Source organism: Chlamydotis macqueenii, chromosome 6 (assembly GCF_036417535.1).
Source record: "Chlamydotis macqueenii isolate bChlMac1 chromosome 6, bChlMac1.mat, whole genome shotgun sequence".
Taxonomy (NCBI): Eukaryota; Metazoa; Chordata; class Aves; order Otidiformes; family Otididae; genus Chlamydotis; species Chlamydotis macqueenii.
Genome location: NC_141561.1, coordinates 28024552 through 28044654, shown reverse-complemented (window position 1 = coordinate 28044654; position 20103 = coordinate 28024552). Strand labels below are relative to the sequence as shown.

At 39.1% G+C, this 20103-nt stretch overlaps 1 protein-coding gene across 6 annotated transcripts in view; it reads right to left on the bottom strand.

Moving 5' to 3' along the window:
- The window catches only part of PARD3B (par-3 family cell polarity regulator beta), a 422878-nt gene that overhangs the window by 159608 nt on the left and 243167 nt on the right, over window positions 1-20103 (bottom strand). For 5 of the 6 annotated variants that reach the window (XR_015258893.1, XM_086750623.1, XM_086750625.1 and 2 more), the window contains one exon: window positions 17614-17658. The exons of the other annotated variant lie outside the window; for it this stretch is intronic. Coding sequence is in view for 4 of the 5 variants with exons in the window: in XM_086750623.1 (XP_086606749.1) it covers window positions 17614-17658 (45 nt within the window). In the remaining variant the exon portion in view is untranslated. The remainder of the gene's footprint in view (window positions 1-17613; window positions 17659-20103) is intronic. 6 annotated transcript variants of the gene reach the window in all.

The window sequence follows — 20103 nt, the reverse complement described above, 5'->3', positions numbered from 1 at the left end:
ATATGTTGTCTTAAACCATTTTTTGCTACTTGTTTATTTCAAGACAGTTTTGAGAGAATGGTCCCTTCTTGCTTAGATGGTGCTCACAGAATGGGTTAATTTTTCTCAAAACAGGTTATCAAAAAAGCCCAAACAACCCTTAAAGCTGTTTTAGCGCAGAAACCCTCTGTTTTGGAGCTGGTATTTTGTGGCAGCTTTAATACTGTCTTATTGCTGACTCTGTCATTCTTCAATGTCTGTGCTCGTAACTCTTCGAGAAGCCTCAAATGATGTTCCCGTATGCTGAAGCACATTACAAACACCACCTTCTAGTTCATTCAATTTGATCTAAACCAGCTACCTTGCTTAAGAACTGATACTGATATTGCCTAATACCATACAACTGTTGAATTTTAATCACTAGGTTTTCTTAGTCTGATTAAGCAATTAAACTGCTTAACTGAAAACTACAGGCAATTGATTTATATGAAGGTACTAAGAAATTCTATTTGAAGTTTAAGAACAATTCCCTACCAAACACATTAAAGCTCAAATTGCAAACGCGTATTTCAGTATTAGTTGCTCTAGTATTGTTGGCCTTTTTGTTGTTTATTGATTCTATTTACTCGAGCAGTTTATTCCTGATTTCCATTTTCTAAAAACCACTAACAAAATGGGCACTCTGTTCTGCTAGTGCAAATTACAGTGCAAGCTAAGACTCTTCATACCCTGTAAGTGTAATTCATCATTAAACTGCGAGAACTACTGCCTCTGCTTCTTTAGCTATAAAAGTTTCCTTAAAATCTCTTAAGTTCTCTTCTTTCAGTTTGGATCATAAAGTATTTGCTGTAACAAGACAGAGAATAGAAGGAAAGAGGTGCAGCTTTTAATGCCAAGTCACTCATGTCTGAAAGGAGTTACTGTTGCAGAAACATTTATTGTCGCTGAGGTTTGAGGAACACTGAAATGAGCAGGGCTACCTGCAAGTAACTGCTCAAAACAAACCAGGACAGAGTTTGCTCTACATTTGATCATTTTACTATTTATTTTACTGTAGGTGAGTATCAGAAGATTCTTGCATCTCCAGTTGACATGAAGTACTAAACATAAAAAGGGTGTCAGAATCTTGTCAAACAAACACCCAAACCAAACCAAAACCCAAACCCAACAACCTACAGAAACAACCCCAGACATGGAAAGAGGGTTGTGTTGATCTGCGTATACGATGGTAGGAAGCTGGGGTTTTTCTCATCAAACAGAAGTGAAGATGTTATTTTGGCTTGAAGCAATCAAGTATACATCCCCATCTCTTAGCACTAATAACATTCACTACCTACACATACTTTTCCGTTGCTTCGGTGTCTCGCACAGTGAAGGAGCAGTATAAAGAACAGGTAAGCTAATCACAAACACCTAACCACTGCGCTGACTGGTGAATGCACAATCAGCATTTAAAAAAAAAAAAAATATTTGTGGGCTCTTCCATAAGGGGAAGAAGAAGGGTAGAAAAGGAACAGGGAAACTAGGCAAGCAGAGAGTCTCTATGGGGATAGAATTTTATAAAATATTAAGTACTTGCTCTCAGAAAATGAATGCTTTAAGGTTTCAGCTTCAATCTTGTGCCCTATAACTCAAGACCTCCCCATTTTATTTATAATAGCTGAGGTACTTAATCTTTTTATACTATCACCCTATATTGTTCCAAATCCAGATGTTTAGGCCCAGAACTAGCTACTTAAAGTCAACGTGATTCCTTACAGCATACATGGTTTACAGACCACAGGATCTTTCTACATAGTGTTTGCTATATTAATAAAGAAATATTTTTATTTGCTTACACATAGAGCAATACTGTATCTACTACATACTAAATAAAATACATAATTTATTTGCATTTTCCTGTCTGATTTTCTGAAAAGGCTCATAAAATTTTAATGAATGTGGTTAAAGCAACAGACTACGTATTGAAATTATACACAAGAAATGACCTTAAAACAGTATTTTTTACACTGCAAAGTAAAGTGCTTAGGCTTGGAGAATGCCACAGCAGAGGTGTCTGTTGTTAACTTCTCTCTCTCTCTATGCTCTCTTTGTTATAGACTTTCATTTAATGTCCCAAATACATTACCTCAATTTTATTTACAAAACTCCAGCTTCCTTTTTCAGGAAAGATCTACAAATATTTGCTTCCATGTGTCCAGCAATTACCCTCCTTTCTTACTCAACACATACTTTAATATCTGCTCAGACATCAGCATTAAATGGTCCTTCATGACTCTTTCTCTGAAACACGTTAGACAGTAGTAAGGTTTTTTTTTTAACAAGCACTAATGATATCATTTTAAGACAAACACGTACTATCTGCGTCTCAGAGACAAGGAACTGAAACAAAAGGATGAAGACCAGCTCAGGTTCCCATTTGAAGATTTTCAAGGCCTGATTCCCCTGTCTTCCATACTCTCTTCTGAATATGGGACATCTAGCATTTCCTGAGCTCACAGCAATATTGTCAGTGACGTTGGCTGCAGGCTGAATACATTCAGCACTTCTACAAATCGGCATACATGCAGGTCAGGCACCACGAAGATGAAGAACACACTACCTCACCATGGGTGGCTTAAAGACACCTACCCAACCCCAGCAATTCTGAGGTACAGACAGAGCTAGAAAATAATTTGAGTGACATTTAACGGCTAAAAAATAGAAATTATGTTCTTTTTCCCCTGAGATCATCTAGACCACAAAGATTACATCTTCCAACAAGAATAAACCAAACAGCTACACACCTTTAAACTTCAACAATAAATGAGGTGGGAGTTGGGCCTTACACAACAGCCTTTGTTACCCTTACGCAGATCCCTCTTGTGCTTTGAAAGTAAAGCCTTCAGGAAGAATTAGTTTTTGATGATACAGTCTCACACCATCAGCATCCACAAGAAGGGTCTGAGTTGCCTTTGCAGACATCGTTACAGCCAGCGTTGCCTACTTCAGACACCTTCAAAGCTCTGTTCTTTTAATAGAGTGTGAATATACAGTTTCCTAGTCGCGGGGTTTTGGTGGTTTGTTTGTTTGTTTTCACTGTGGTTGGTTTTGTTTGTTTTAAAGAAAAGCGGTTTTCTTTACTGCAAGATTGGCTGCCACCCTTCTCTTTCCCATGTGGTTTCCAGATCCACTGTCCTAGAGCAGCACAAACTTGTCTCCCCCTCTCTCTGCTATGTCATCCTTTCCCACACTGCGTCTTCTCACCCAGCCACATGCCCAATCTCCCTTTTTCCTCCATTCCTTTTCTAGCCGCACCCCCTGCCCCCACTAGCTTGCTATCTTCCCAGCCTCTAGCCATATATTCTTACCTTTTCCTCTCCTAAATAAAAACAAATATCAGTTATTTTAGGAGACAGAAAAAGAACAACCTCTGTCAAAAAAGCAAATAATACCCACGCTTCAATTGACACTTGAATGGAAAGTTTTACTTCAAACGGCTCCAGTTTCACAGAATCTGTAATGGGATGTGTCACGCGTGACACTTTAACAGGTGATAACACAGTGCCTACTGCACACTACATCCATACTTTATACACAAAAAGAGAAAAGAAAAAGCAAACCGTGAATAAAGGAGAGCAAAGGTTTTTCCTGAGACTTAATGATTTACCCATATTTCTTAAAGGATGGCAGAATAAGAATGACTGCAAGAAATGATTTTTCTCCTGTATGTTTTCTTTTTTTAAATGTATTTGCTCTTTTAGGATGAACTTGGACTGAGAATTATTCTTTGTAGCTATGTTCTGATGTACATTTCAGTAATAAGCAGTGAGTTATTTGATGTAACGGCTGACAAAATTTAGTCCTGCATGTAATGCTCATTCTTTTTTGTACCTTTAATATAAAACCAGTGTGCTATTTTTTAAAAAGAATTAAACTCTAGAAGTTTTGATCGAACAATTTTGTCATTTTGTTTTCAGAATTAGGCATCTGAGTAGATTATAAAGCAATAAAAAAGAGGCATCTGAATAACTACACTATATTGAACTTCTCTTTTGCAACATCTCAGTTTGTCAACAGCAGTATTACAACTGGTAACCAAAAAAAAAAAAACCCACCCTTTTTCTGAATACAGGAATTTATGCCAACTGCAGATAGCAACAAAAATTATAGTTACATGAAAAACCCAAGCAAATGAATGCCAGATCCTCTGTTCTGGTCCTACTGCACAGAGGCTTGAAAACTGCCACAGCAAGTTAACTGAGGATTTTGTTTGCAAATCAAGTGCAATCAGCCTTCAGTAACGACACAACCTTCTAGTGCCAAGTTCTAGCTCTGCTTTGTTTGTCCCTCTGTTTGCTGGGTCCTGACCGGCACTGGAAGGGAACTGATCCCTATTTAAGTTTTCAGGGCAGCAGAGTCAGGGCCTTGCTGCTGTCATGGCACTAAGGAAACTATCATTCTGAAATTGGGCAAATTGTAGAATCAGGGTCTGCCTCTCTCCACTGAACTCCTTGCTTTGGCCGAGCCCACTATTCACACTAGACAGAATGGCTCCTTCCTACTCCCTTCAGTCTCTGAACTTAGCAAACAAGCAACAATAGTACAGGAGAAGATGGTCTCCCAGGAAAAAAAACACTAATACTGAAACACGCTATGAAAGCTACTGTCCCCAGGACTTCACTATGCTCTGCATGCTCTCCTGGCCACGGAGGACAGAGGGGAACCATAAGCAGAACAGCAGGCACAATGTCTACATGAACTAGTACCAGAATGGCCAAAAGGACACAACGAAATAAAGATTATGTAGATGTAACTGCGCTAAGTCTGCTAATGTCCTTGCAAGTCTGGAGGCGAAGCTTTCAGGTAACAATTTGCTCACCTCCCAGACGGATATCCAATCCACAAAGGTTTCTTTTAGATATAAGAGCCAGTTTGAAGTGGAGGGACGGCCAACAGCATCCCGGCTTGTATCAGGAACAGTATGGCCAGCAGGAGTAGGGGAGTGATTGTGCCCCTGCACTCAGCACTGATGAGGCTGCACCTTGAATACTATGTGCAGTTTTGGGCCCCTTAGTACCAGAAGGATGTTGAGTTGCTGGAGTGCGTCCAGAGAAGGGCAACAAAGCTGGTGAGGGGTCTAGAGCACAAGTCTTGTGAGGAGCGGCTGAGGGAACTGGGGTTGTTTAGTCTGGAGAAGAGACCTCATTGCTCTCTACAACTACCTGAAAGGAGATTGTAGTGAGGTGGTTATTGTCTCTTCTCCCAAGTTACTAGTGACAGGACAAGAGGAAATGGCCTCAAGTTGTGTCAGGCGAGGTTTAGACTGGATATTAGGAAAAATTTCTTTACTGAAAGAGCGATCAGGCACTGGAACAGGCTGCCCAAGGAAGTGGTGGAGTCACCATCCCTGGAGGTGTTCAAAGAACGTGTAGACGTGGCACTCCAGGACACGGTTTAATAAGCATGGTGGTGATAGGTTAACGGTTGGACTTGATGATCTTGGAGACCTCTTCCAACATTCTATGATTAAAGAAATTATTTTCACAACAGAAGGTGATAAACTAAAAGGGCAGAGATCAGATATAGAATAGCTTCAGTATAGGTGTCAGACTACTTCAGGAAAAAAAATCAGCATTTAAATTTCTTTAAAAATAAATCAAACTTAGTAAGTTTGATCTCATGTCAACAGGGATCTTCTGTGCACTCATAGGGTTAAGAGACTAATGACTGGAAACCACATCACCCCATGCAAGCCTAAATTAAAGTCAATGAGAAATTTCATCTATCAAGAAAGACATTAGGCAGAAAAAAAGGGTAAACACTAGAGAAGCTGATATGTTTTGAAAGGGCAGCATAGTGCCATCGCTTGAGGTAGGAGGAAAGTACCTGCTGGTAGTCAATGGTAACGTAAGGAAGTGCTTTCTACTCTTCTGCGAAATGCTTTCCATTTGGGTTGCCACTCCTATGTAGAGAAAAACTCTCCTGCTCTGCTCTTAGATAAAAAAAAAAAAAATTTTAGTAGGACACTTAATTAAGCATGATATTCTGGGTACTTTTGGAGTGCTGTGTAGGTAAGTGCTAAGTAGCACTGCTGTATTGAAAGACCAACTAAAAATCATGTTGTTTCATAAGACATACAAATAGCAATGTAATTCTTTTCTTCCAAGTTAATTTCTGAACCATATTGCTCTGCACAGCTTTTATTACACAAAGATGTGTATTAATAAATAGCACCAGTAACCCATTTTATATAATAAAACCTTATTTCAAATATTATGGAAGGCAGACACTGTACAAGATACTATTCCAGAAGTGAGCTGGACTAGAAATACCAATTACTGGTAGCTACATTCAAAATCCTTCTTATTGACATGGCAACATGATGGGACTTCAAAATAAAAAATGAAGGAGTGGAAGTGGAGAATTATAAATGCTTCCCTGTCTATATTCAAGTCTCAGAAGGGGATGTAACTGGCAAATACACAGTATTACAAAATTGAAAAAAAAAAAAAAAAAACAAAAAACCAAAACCCACAAAACCAAAACCAAGCAAACAAAAACCCAAGCAAAACCACAACAGTTAAATCTTCCGTGGGGCTACATAATTCTTAACTTTCAGTCAACTACTTCAAAAAAAAAAAAGTGTCCCCTTCCTCTTTTCAACCAGTAGCTCATTTAGTTCAGTGCTCTTCTTTCTACATCTCATACTTCATACTCCAAAATGTAAGTTAGAGGGCCAGATGTATTATCTGGGAAGTCTTCCAAATTCATTAACTCCTTGGCACCAATGACTTCAGGATAGCCACTGCCAGCACTGAATATTATGTCCAGCAAAACTGCAGCTCCTGGAGGGAAAGGATTAATAAAATGAGGCATTCAGCAGTGGCTGTTGGTCTCTTTGGTCACAACAAGCAGCTAAAAGAACAACAGTAGCTGCCAACACTGATCATAGCCAACTTTTCAGTTCCTAGTACTCCGAAGGACTTTCCTGAACATCTGCAGATCATTCACCACAAAGCCTGAAGAACACGCAGATATTGCTTGAAGGAACACAAAACAAACAGTCAGAGAAAAGACTGGCAAGGAAGGCTGTGACTCCAGTTCTAACTGCAGAGGGTGGTAAATGTTATCCAGAGGTGTTAGAATCAGCACTTTCTCCTCAGTTACAGAAGGTGCAGTCTAAGGCAACTCATCTTGCATTCTGAAACGGATGCGGTCTGGCTGTCACCAGCTAAAGGGCTGATGACTGAAGAGCCTTACAAGGCCCTAGAAATGCAGGAGACCTGATGGATCCACTTGCTGTTTTCAGGTTTCTTTTTAGGGCCAAGGGGGGTGTTCCATGAAGGAAACCAGCTTACTATCAGTCATGCAGCCACTTTCATGAGCCATCTGTTCAGGCACCAGCACTGGAGAAGCTCTTCAATCTAAAGATCAAAATTCAGTGAGAGGTCCCCAGGATTTTAAACATCATACTTGTTTTGCTGGCTGCTGTGCCTTACTTTGAATCTCCATGGTTTCAATAAAAAGCATGCCATACATTCTTCAAACTTCAAATTTGCATTCTTCAAAATTACTGTTATTCTTTGATTAGGATTAACACCAGCTTTCTTGTTGTGTTTTCCCATCTCAAATCACTTCAAATTTACCAATGATCATTACTGGGTATGATATTCCAGGATCCAGAAATGCCAAGATCTCAAGTCCAAATAACCACTTCTGCAGAACTGCAGTATCTATTATCCTGTGTGAAACTCTGCACTAACACAGTTACACTGCTGCTGCTTTCTGAGCAAGCTTTATTTCTGCCTGATGTAGCACTCCTCACACAGACACATCCACATTTACAAGCTCTCCTGCCCTCATGTCAGAAACAACCTGGAATACGAGGCAGTACAAAACTCCAACTCAATGCAGAATCTTTCAGTAAAGATATGAAATGTGGCAGGCTCAGTCACATGCAAAAGCATCACCAGGCCTCAGGAAAAGAATGCGTGCCCCAAACAGCCTAAAATGCTGTGCACCATTTACTAGAGAGAGTATTTCAGCGTGCAGCAGACACAGACGCTGCAGACACGCCTCTCTGCTGGTCCACTGCAAACTGACACAGACAATGCCACGACCACTTATTTCACATACTAGCAGGCCTTGCGGTAAGTGGATGCATTAATTACAAATATTAAAACTCTGTACTTTATTTCATTTCATACTACTTAAACATTCTGGGGTTTTTAATACTCTCTTGACTTGCTTCACTGAATTCCGCACAGAACAATATCCAGCCGTACTGACCAGAGGGAGAAACAGCAACTATGAAGTGTGAACATCAAAACACGACCCCCCCAGCCTCAGTTAATATAACAATATGCCCAGAATCACTTCAGGAAATTAAAGAGGGAAAAAAAAAAAAAAAGGAGGTAGAATAAATAGGAATGTATGAGTACCTTGTCCGGAAAAAATTCTTGTGTCTTGAATTTTTTTCCTTCCTAGTCACTTCTCCCACTTCTGTATCACAAGGGAGCTGTAACACTGGGTATCCGCTAAGGATGACATTTCCCAGTTCATATTAAAAAAAATTCCTGCCCCTTTCTCTGCTCTTGGAGCAATGAATGCTCCCCAGGGAAAAAGGTTGTTGCTTTGCAGTCCCTGGATGCTAACAATTCATACTGGGTAATGCATAATTCCCATATTGCTGAGATGTGATGGAAAAGAAGTCTTTCACCTCTACTGTTTATTTTTGAAGACTGCAGCTTGGATATCTGCCAGACCAGGCCTTCTCCTCTAAGAAAAGACCATCATTACGGCCATGCAGACTTTCCACTCCAAGTTTACCCACACATAAAAATGAGGCATTCCCGACACCCAGAATCACTCTCCAGCATCTTGCTCCAATAAATTTAATGTCGTAGCTTTAGCAAGCATTTCCCTAGCTATGCGGTCACAGGAACACTCTGTGTAGTTCCTATCCGCAGGAATTCTTAAGATTTATTTCATGGGACTCAAATTGAAATATTTATCTTCGCTACACTTTTAGGGCACAAGCTTCCGTCACAGAGAAGCCCAAATTGTTCAGAACTTTCAGGTAGACACACATGCACTTTTGTTCTTAAAGCGGGAACATGGAAAGGGCTTTACTGTTGAAGTTGGGGTTGTTTTACTACACATCCGTACTACAGAAAATTCACATTTGCTGAGTGAGACAGTGAAATAAAAGCTTCTGCTCAGCTTATGCTTTTACAGGGTCATTTGTTCTCTGGTTCAGCAGCTTTCTGTGATCAGTTGTATTGAAAGAAACCCTACCCAGTTCCTGTGGTTCTTAAGAAAAATTGTCCTCCTTTCTGTCTGTGCTGCCTGTTCACTCCATCTGGCACTTCTGAAGGCTTCTCCCTGCTTGTCAGACCCAGCTGCTCCCAAGGACTGCTCAATCTTCTCTCAGTCCTTAGGACAGGACCAGACCCAAGAGTGTAGCAGCCTGAACAAAGCTAAAAGATAGCCATAGCCTTTTAACAGCAAGCAACATCACACAGTCTAAAATACACAAACCCAAATTTCACTGGCCATTAAACAAACCTCTCAGAAACTCACTTCCAGTTCATTCTTCAAGGACAAGAAACAGACACTCAAACTTGCTCCCCCACTTCCTTTCTTTCACCACAAAGACATCTCTGAAGATCTGCAAATCTTCTTTCATCCACGCTTTCTCCCTCAGATGTGTCTGTCTACCCCCTCCACCCCAGTCAACTTCCTTCAGCTCAGATTGATCCCAGGATCAAAAACTGTCAGTTACAAAATAATTCTTCTCTTCTCCTGAACTTCCTTTTTCTTGCTCCCTTGGCTAAACCAGAAGTATAGTATTCTTTTTCATAGAATTTTTTTTCTGCTAGGTTAGCTCCCCACAACAGCTCACCAAAGAGTTATAAGAATAATAATGCCAATGTAGAGAGAAAGGGGGCAGAAACATGTGGATAGGCATCTATGAATAAAAGTGTATCATGGGATCCTCTTCAGGAGACAGGAAAACATTAAATCAACTATGCTGTTATAAAACCTCAACCACAGACCCTTGATTTTGTGTTCGTGCTGCAGTTGGTCTACGTTCAGCTCTGCTCTAGATCCTAAATCTCACACAAGAACATTGAGGGAAATGGGTTTCTCCTGCAAGTTTGTTACTGTTCTCAGCAGATCAGATCTATCACTTTAATGACTGTAGTTCAAAAAAAGATCAATGGGCACTGCTCTGCCATATCTTAATACAATGCACACTAAGAGTCAGTCCCAGAACACAAAGAATTAATAAAATCAAAGTGAATACGCGATTCAAGAAAATATTCTTGCAATTCAAGGATGAGACAGCAGGGATGCTCTATGTTCTTCTCAAGTTTGCAGAGGTTTATCGCCGTTTTCGATTCCCTGCTCCTAGGAAAGTAATTTTATATGTGGCTAATTTTATATGTGGCAAGTAAAATAGCCTTAAAAAAAAAAAAAAAAAAAAAAACGTCAAGTTTGGCATTTGAATTTAATAAGGATATGGTTTGACACGGCAGATAAGATGATTTAATAGACAGCTGCCTCTGAAAGGCACCATTCTTACGTCCATCCACTTGCTGAGTTCCTCTTCTACCGGCACATAAGGTTGTCTCTCTCAAATGAGTAGTCCAAGGAGATAAGCCCAGCACTATTCACTTCTGTCTTTCTTGTTTTAGTTTTTGGCTGGTTTAGCCCTCTAAACCATCTTACCAGCTAAGCTGTGGGACTGGAATAAAAGAAGTAATGGGAACCAGGCAGCTGTGGGTAGGAGGTATGAAGAATACTGCCTCTTTCGACAGCAGAAGGCTTTTAGATCAACGTGGCAACATCAAACCACACCCTCAAGTGAGGGATTTTTATCAACAAATTACTTTCTCAGGACCTAACAAAAAAGGGGTCATGACAATTATCATCACACAGCCAATAAAGTCTTCAAAAACAAGAAAAAAAAAGCTGCCAAAGGAATAGTTACAGCTGGTGAGTTACTGGGGGCATAAAATCATTCTTCTTAGAGTAAAAATGAGAGCTTGTTTCCCTCCACAGAGGAGAACCACCTAACCAGGTTATCCACGAGAGCTGCTTATCAGCCGCATAGGCCTGGCAGGCAAGGGGGACTGTAAAGACTGCCAGCCTGGAGTTCAGAAGAGATTTTGATCAAACTGCTTTTCACTCAAATTCAACAATAGAGCAAGTTCTGCTAATTTAGAATAACTGTTTGAAGCACAGGAAACAGTAATTGTCCAGCCTTCCTTTTCCTGAGTGAAAAATCAAAGTTCTTATGCAGAAATACATACAATTAGAAGGGGGAATGGAGGGCGAGGAAGAGATAGATTGCTGCATCAGTCTAATTTTTAATAGCCTCTTAAAAATAATCAGTATCTGGAATGTCCAGTTTGAGCTTCTCTTGTTCAAAACAAAACAAAAAAATTTAGAACTCGACAAGAGTTATATTTTTTTTCCATCTTGTTTCAATACACTTTCCTGTCTCTGACAGGTTAAAATACATGAAGGTCCAAAAGCCAAACGAAAGTTTTTCCAACTAAACATTCATACTTTATATTTCCACTGTAAATACTAGATGAAATTTAAAAAGCATTTTTCTCAACACTAATGCCTAAGAGTCAGCTCACGAAAGTTGGAGGCTTGGGATTTATTCCTACAGACTTCAGACTTTGACCACTAAGACATGAAAAAATCCTGCACCCCAGCAGTTCAATATTGTGCTGTCCTGTCCCATAGGCTTGGTCACAGCATAGGTTTGGCTCTTGCACAACTAGGCAGTGTTAAACACGCCCCTCCACCACTCCCAGCTCTAACCAATGCAGATGGTTGAAACAATCCTTAACATGGAAACTATTATAAACATTAAAAAAAAACCACCTTAAAAATAAAGTCCACTAAAAAAAGGACAGTAAAGCCATACTGGCATAGAGTTCTAAGTAAATTAATGTTTCATCCTAGTTTCACTAGACAAGCTGTGTTTGAAGATAAAAGAAAAACAACAGCAGGCAGAGATTCAATGAAAGCTAAGTATTTTAACTCTTGGACTAGAAATCCTTATAAACCCCAACAATATAATAGATTCAATGTAACGTTTTCGATTTTAGACCTTACCAGACATAAGTAAAGAAAAAAAAACATTAACTCCGTAAGTGACCTGCAGGAAAAAAGGAATCTTATTTTTTGTTTCTTGGAGGCATGAGTTGATACAGATTCTCAGATGAGAATTTATTCCCAGCAATAAAGCACCAAACTTAACCCATAGCTTAACGATTCAAAGCTCAGAGGCATGGGTTACGAGCAATATGGTGTACTGAAGCATCATAGAAAGATATGCGCATTTGGTTTTGCATCAGTCAAACTGAAATAGCACCAAGCACCACGCTGGCTGAGCTAAGGGAAAATCACATTGCACATCTTCCTGGGCCATCACAGTTTGTTTGCCTCCAGTACCCAAGCCAAGACATATAGGTTAGGCTACATCGGTATTGCTAAGGTACAGTGCAGTGTGCAAAGTAGGCAAATTCCTCTTCACGCTTGCAAGAATGATTGACGCAACCAAGTATTGCACTCTTATTATCAAAGAGAAATAAAATGAACTAAAATCAATCTTTTTCTCCTCTCAAATGCAAAGACAAGTGTCAGATTCTATATGCCACATGTTTTCAGTTAGATAGTGGAAAGGTCCTTGTTTGGACAGGCACTTCACTTGTATATGCCAGGCAGCTCAGCCATTTACACGAGTCTTTTCTACTGTGGATCTAGTTACTCTACAAATCCATATGAACTCAGTACTAAACCCAATGCCTCCTTTGAAAAGCTCTGCATTAATGACATCTACAACAGCGAGAAGGTTTGTTTAATAAAATGATGAGATCTGGCATGAGGAGAGGAGAACACCACTTCCCTATGTATCTCTTCAACATAATTGTGTTACCTGCAAACCAAAAGCCAAACTTGCTACAATAGCACCAGTCTCAAACACCAGCAGCATCCACTAAGCTTTCTGTAGTCCTTCCTAACCCCACTATTAATGCCCAACCAAATCCTTGATTAAAAGAAAGCCTTTTGTGCTACATAAGCATGCATAAACCACTGAATTTTGCTGGCACTCCAATAATTCAACCTTTGCATGATTCTTTCAGTTAAAAAAACCAGATGTTCCCCAGTTTTGTCTGCCCTTCCAAGTCTGAACTCAAATTGCAGCAATAAGCTAAGTCTAGCCATTATTCACACTTTTACCAGAACAAACTAACACACTGGATTCTGCCTGCACTGCACTATTTTGTCCTTGTACCAGATCCTACTTTGTCCCTGCAAAAAAAAACTAAGCTGGAGTTCTTAAAATCAGAGGGTATCTGCAAATTTAGCAGTAGCTGAGCACACCTGAGTTTACTAGAATGTAACAGTCTACACTATCAAAGTGTTATAACAGCCCTTCTGGTCTCACAAAAACTTGCTAGAAATGGTTCAGGAGTTAGGATACCGCAGGCAGCTTCCAGAGGCAACCTGAAGCCATCTTACAACAGAATCTCAGAGCACAGATGGGGATCATCCTGGCCACTCAACTTTAAAGCTTACACTCATACAGATGCAACCTTAGTATCTCATAGACTTATTTCACCTACCAGTGCAACCATGGCTTTTGCAATAGGCTGGAGAGCCTTTCCTGAAGGTAACGATGAAGCTTAATCAATTGCACTTTCCATACCCTATTCCAGTAGGTCATACAAAATCTACTAATAAGCTAACTTTTCAACCACTCCTGTGTCCTAAACTATAATCTTAATCCTCATCCTAGACTTAACAAAACCTCAGTAAAATTTATTTAGTGCAGAATACATCCTGGCATGAAAGGATGCAGAGATACGCCAAGACCTTTAACCTACCTTATTCCAAACTACCTCCAGTCTCAGTCTGAATTCCAGTTTAACCACAACTCAGTTACCCATACATGAAGCAGGACAGACTGGAGGTCTACCAGACATGTCAGAACTCAGACCTCAAAGCCCTGACCCTGCAGGATTTAGCTGTACACCTATCTCTTCAAGTTTTTTTCCCAGAACACTGATCCTACTCACAGGCTGAACAGTAACCTGGTAACCACCCTGCCAGCAAAATTAACAGTAAAGGGCAGAACTTGACCAGAAGCATCCTTCAAACTATCCCAATGGGCCTTTTCCTACCCAGGTCCTAGCTCTGTTTCCTGCCATACAGCATTAATTCAAATTCAGCTTGGTAACAGAGCTCCCGCTGTATCATTCAATCTCGCTGGTACTAATCCATAACCTAGTCACATGTTCCTCACACAGCAGCCAGCAAGAAAATAAGATCTTCAACTCATCTTGTCTCAACGCTGCCTCGAAACATAACCCCAGCCAAAAGCATGGTCTAGTAACATTAAAATAAAAATAGGAAAGCTTTTTTGCCCATTTTGCTAATTAATATGTCAGAGCTCATAAAGAAAAACTCATCAGCTTTTCTCCAGCACTGCATCATCTGAAAGAGCTGTGTCAGCAGAGACCTCAGCAGACAGTCAATACACACTAAAAGTGTTCTAAGCAGTAAATCAGAACACAAAAAAAGAATTTCAGAAAAAAATAAAAATAGCTGCAAAGAATTCAGTACTGAGTTTCAGTATTTGATATAAACTATATTATATTTGATGTACAACAGTCTTCCCTTTCCTTATCTTCCTAGTTGTCCTGGAGTTGTTTTTCTAAAAAGCTAAGAGTTCATGAAAAACTGAGCTAAAGTTTGCTGATTTTTCCCCTTTGTGAATTTTCAGGGACCTTCTCTGCTTTATGAGAGAGGCACCACCTGTCTGCTTCTCATTCTCACCATTGGAATTGAGTTCAGGGAATGTGGATACACCATTGCTGAGCGCACAGGACAAGTCTTCCTTAGAGGATTCAGAGAGGGTGCCTTACAGACACACACTCCAAACTCCAGTCTTTTCCAGAAAAGGCTGCATCAATACAGCACTCCAGCGCTTTTGCCAATGGTATTGTGGAAAACATTGGCAACACTAAGGACACCTGTAAGCACTGCAGGAGGAAGGACGGGCCAGCTATGTGCACCAGAATTCAGAGATGCATTTTGTGAGGGTGAAATGCAAGAAAAAGAGTCCAGCCGTCTTCCCATACAACACGCTTACAAGCTCAGGATGCGTCCAGACATGCTTCTAAAAGTAAAATCTACTTTTTAAGAAAAAAAACAAAACAGGAAGTGCTGCTTGTGGGTGCAATACATAAAAAGACAGAAAGATGGGGCTACAGCTACAGATCCTCCTAACGTCTCTGCCTTCTGCAGAATTGTGATAACGCTTTTTGAAATTAAAACATGCTACTAACTCCTGCTGCTGCTCAGTAACGTGTTATATGTGAGGGATACAGTAGCTATACCAAAACGTGAGACTAAATGCTTGAAGAGTCACTGTCCCAGAAGGAATAGAAAGGATATTTCCCTAGAGAGAATTACTCAACTGCGTATTTCATACAAGAAGTCATGTTGAAGGAGAGAAGGGATAATTGCATTGATTGTTAGTAGGTGATAATTAATTCTGTAGAGATATATGTTTAATTTCCTGAAGTCTAGAATAGGATGGAAACTTTTCATTCTGTAATGAGAAAATAATGGTGTTTTGCTCCCAGCACAAGAAGCTGCAATGTCTCCCTTAGTGTGTTTTTAAAAAAGCTACCTATAGGAAGGCAGCACAATGAATGATGTTAAAACAAGAGTTCTGTGATGTGACTGAATGCCAGCAAGATGTGTATATTATATGTAATTCCAAAAAGCATACTGTAAAATGGGAACAGAGAAAAAGAACGCCATGTTCTTCAACAAACCTTTAAAACAAATATTTGAATGGAACAATGAGAAAACTGAAACTGCTGCTTGATTCCTCTTTATGAAGGGTTAGGAAATGGAACATAGAGAGAGGAGAAACATTTTTGAACAGTACTTAAAGTGGACAGAACCAAGAAGAATCATTTACACTCCAATCTTTTCAGAAGTTAGCTAGCTCCTTTTATTGTGAAGGGGAAAAAAGAAACAACCTAAGGATCTTTGTATCTATTCCTTAGGTGGTCTGCTGACCACTGATTTTAGTCTAGGAAAAAAGATCTTTGGTACATCTAAGAGGTCTATGAAGGATAAGTAAAGCAAACAAGCCAAAGTTCAATAAATATGGGTCCACATTTTCATATAAAATTTGTAGATGTTTCCAAATAGAAAAATGTTCAAAACCACTGTTTTCAATAATCTGGAGAAGTGTGCAGAAGAAAGATCAAATGCTGCTGAAAGTGATATTACAAAGCTTAATATACCTTTAACAACAGATTGCTAAAGAGTTATGATCTCACCATTTTTTTTCCTTCCAATATTCTTTGACAGCAGTGAATTCCACTGATCTTTGGAAAACTGCATGATGCTGCAATGTTTGCAGTAATTTTTCTGCACAGGAAAAAGCTCAAGGGCAGCACCGCTAGCTCCTTCAAGCTGACAAGATCACTTCTTTGAAGCTTTCACATTCCCAAAGCAAAAAGTTGAAAGAATTTTTTCTCCCTAGGAGTGATAATGTTACAAGACATGCAAACTATCCCTTGATTCAGAAAGAGAATCCAAGAAGTTCACAGACTTAGGAAACATGCCAGAAAAATTTAAAAATAATTTGTCTGTGAAGTTCAGGGAAAGGTCTTCAGATAAGGAAAATCCACACCGGAGAACTAAAGAAGGACACTCAGTTGCACAGAGAAGGAATACCATAAACAACCAGGAATCTCATAGTTGACCTTCCTTTATATGAATTCAGCTTTTCAGTTCTATCAAAGCAGTGGAAAAAGGTAACATGCAATCATGCTACAAAAGGGCAGCTTGAAACATCAGGGTTTTCTAACATTAGAAGAGATTGCTGAATAACTTCAGTTTTCTACAAAGTTTAATGTTTCTTATGTCAGCTTATCTGCGGCTTGTGAAAAATTACAAACTTACGTGACATCATTTCCTTGACAGTTCTTACAATACAAGAACTGCAAGTTGTACAGTACCATCGTGTTGTTTGTGGAATTATTAAATAAGTAGGTATAGTAATGGCAGCAGTCCGGACTAATTTTTTTCTTACTCTAGCCTGAAAAGTTTAAGAAAAAATAAATTTTTTCTACTACACAACTCCAATGAAAGGAAAAGCTTTTACATTCTTTTGTTTATTTAATCTGTAGGATTTTTTTGAGTGTTATCTTCAATATTCTTGGTAATAGAAGTGGAACTCAGAGCAAGGAGAAAAAGCAGAAAGTATTTATCTTTTTCAAAATTTATATTGTTTAAGTCTCCATGCTCCACAAGACATATTGCACTTGCCTTTATGTGAAAGGCCATCTTCTTCAGTTTACACCACCTGCACTGAAAAAAAAAAGTTACAGCTCTTCCTGTAAATCACTCAGCTACATACACTGCCTGGCAAAGAACAGTCCCTAATTCATCGTTATACAACTTGGAGTCAGTGCATACAAATTAATGCCTTAATTTGCAGCTCTTTTAGTTACCACAGTTTCTGTAAGCTGATTTCATTTACTGCTCATACTGCTTTCAAGTTGCTGACTTTTCCTGCAAAACAGGAGAACAGCTTACCCGATTTGTGTCCGGCCAACAAACCAACTTTGCTTTCATCTGCCACTGGAGGAATAAAAGAAAAGACACAAAGATCAGAAACTTACTTAAATTCATAAGCCTTTGAAAGACTGTCAAATTATTCCAGACACATAGAACCCTAAATCTTTAAATTATAATTGTTTGTAAAAAGTCTTCTTTTACCTCATCCACCTGGGGTGCTTCCAAGTCCAAACATTTGAATCAAAGCACATTGAAAGCAATAAAACGACTACCAGCAGTCCTTCTGGGTTACAGATCAGGACCTCAGCACTTACACACTCCAAACTGAGTTGTCAGAAGAGCAATTGCATTTGTAAATAACTCATCTTGCCAGACAAATCACAGGGCATAGGAGAGTTGTAACATTTTCAGATCAAAGACCTCAGTTGGTAAAAAGAATCCAGATGTGGAAACCTTCCCGTTTGCAAGACATCTCACTGACTCACAGGACCCTCTGCAGGCAATGAGGTCTCCCAAAAACTGACCTTTTGGAAGGCTTACCCTTTTTTCTATGTTATGATTTATTTTATTTTATCTGTAAATCAAACCTTTGTACTATTTCACAACATCCTATAAAGAAAGATGTTTACAGTAGCAACAGTTTGCAGACAGACTAGTGGGAGGGGGCAAATTCTGAATGTAACAAAAATTGTAATTTTTCTTCAGTAACTGTACTTCAGTTTATTATCATATATCTCAAGAAACTAATTAAAACATGCTCCCGGAGGGCTGAGGGGAAGAACCAATCACCATTTCTTAAAATGAATTCTATGCAAAGAAATGGTGCTAGTGTAAAGTTAGGGATGATAAAACAAGCACAGGAAATGAATGTTAGGGTTGAAAGCTTATCCTTCAACCCTGCCTGCCCAAGCACTCCCTCACATTATGCCTTAAAATGTGATCTCTTCATACGATAAAATAAATTGTCAAGTCATAGCAAAAATACTATAAATGGGAACTTACACAAGCTTTGCATAGTGGTTACCATGAAAAGTTTATATACAGAGTTATCTGCAGTGAGACAGGAATGTGCTATTTTCTACCCAGCAAAGAGCAGTGCAGTAGTTATTGACATTTAGGAGCTACAACTGGGAAAATAATCACAGCAAATGTTTTCTTACATTACCTCCCCACTTCCCTTTTAGAGAAGCTTTTCCCCCTCAAAACCAGCACCACATTCAGGACTGGGATTCACAACTGGAATAATAAATCCACAACTGACCATTGTATCTCTTCTCCATCGCTGTAATCTATCAGAATAACGGACATAGTGCCGTTTTGTTGCGAGACGTAGAGGCTAACAAAGTAAGGCCGTTTGCAGCATTACACAGAGATGCTGCAAAATAAAGTAGCTGTGAGGCTAGCCAAGATCAACCAAAATTCAAGGCAGTTCTGTATTGCCTGTCCTTTACCCTTTCTTCTAGGTTCTTCTAGTCCTTGGAAATGATAACTATCTACCTCCTTGCTGTACAGTTGATCCTGTAATGCAAAATGACCGGACAAGGATTTGCTATAAGGATAGTTCAAACTCCTTTTTCTCCTCCCTCCCCTCAAATTTAGCCCTAAGTAGAACAACCATGGAAAACTTTAATCCCGAAAGTGTTTTGACAAGTTATGATTTTGTGAAAACAAGGGATTATAATGGAAACTGATTTGCAACCTTAATTATAGCAGTCACTAATGGCAACCACTATAATACATGATAATTACTTGGAGTAGGTTATGTTACAGTACATAGGAGCTTTAAAAAATAGATACCAAAGTTCATAGCATTTTTTTAAAACTCCGCTGATGACTTGGTTTGCCTGAAACTAAGTTTTACATTATTAAAAGGGATAAATCCATTTAACTTAATCATACTTTACACACCAGCTTCACATACAAAAATTAGATTTTAATACTAGAGGGGAAAAAAGAAAGAATAAAATGATGAGAAAATGAAAAATAATCTTACCAGAATACAGGGTTAGCATTATGAGTTTAAGCACACACACAGAAAATTTGGGAAATGTACAAATTAAAGTTTTATATCAAAGTTTGAGCAAAATATGTGTGCCCCTCCATGGGGTAACTTTTGTTTCATGGGCTATTACGCTTAGGCAGTGACTTCTAGACTGGCCATCTTTCATCAGACTGAACAGGAGTGGCTCACACAAGTTCACTGGATGAGAATCCCAGTCCTTCCCTTGTTTCCTCTGGGAACAAGGAGACGACAACAGAAAAGAAGGAAAAGGCTAATGGGAGATAAATACTTTGTATGACAAAGTTAAAAACTTCGTAACTTACTAAATGAAATCTTCAGTTATATAAGATGTCCTGTTCCACAAAATAGCATTTGGAAACATTGCTCTGTGTGATGTTAAGAATTCATGCAATCATTCAGTTAGGATAAAAATAGTATTTCTCTAGCTTTCTTGGCTTTTGAAAAAAAGCAAGAGCTAAATGGAAATTTCTTTTCTGGGATTCTAC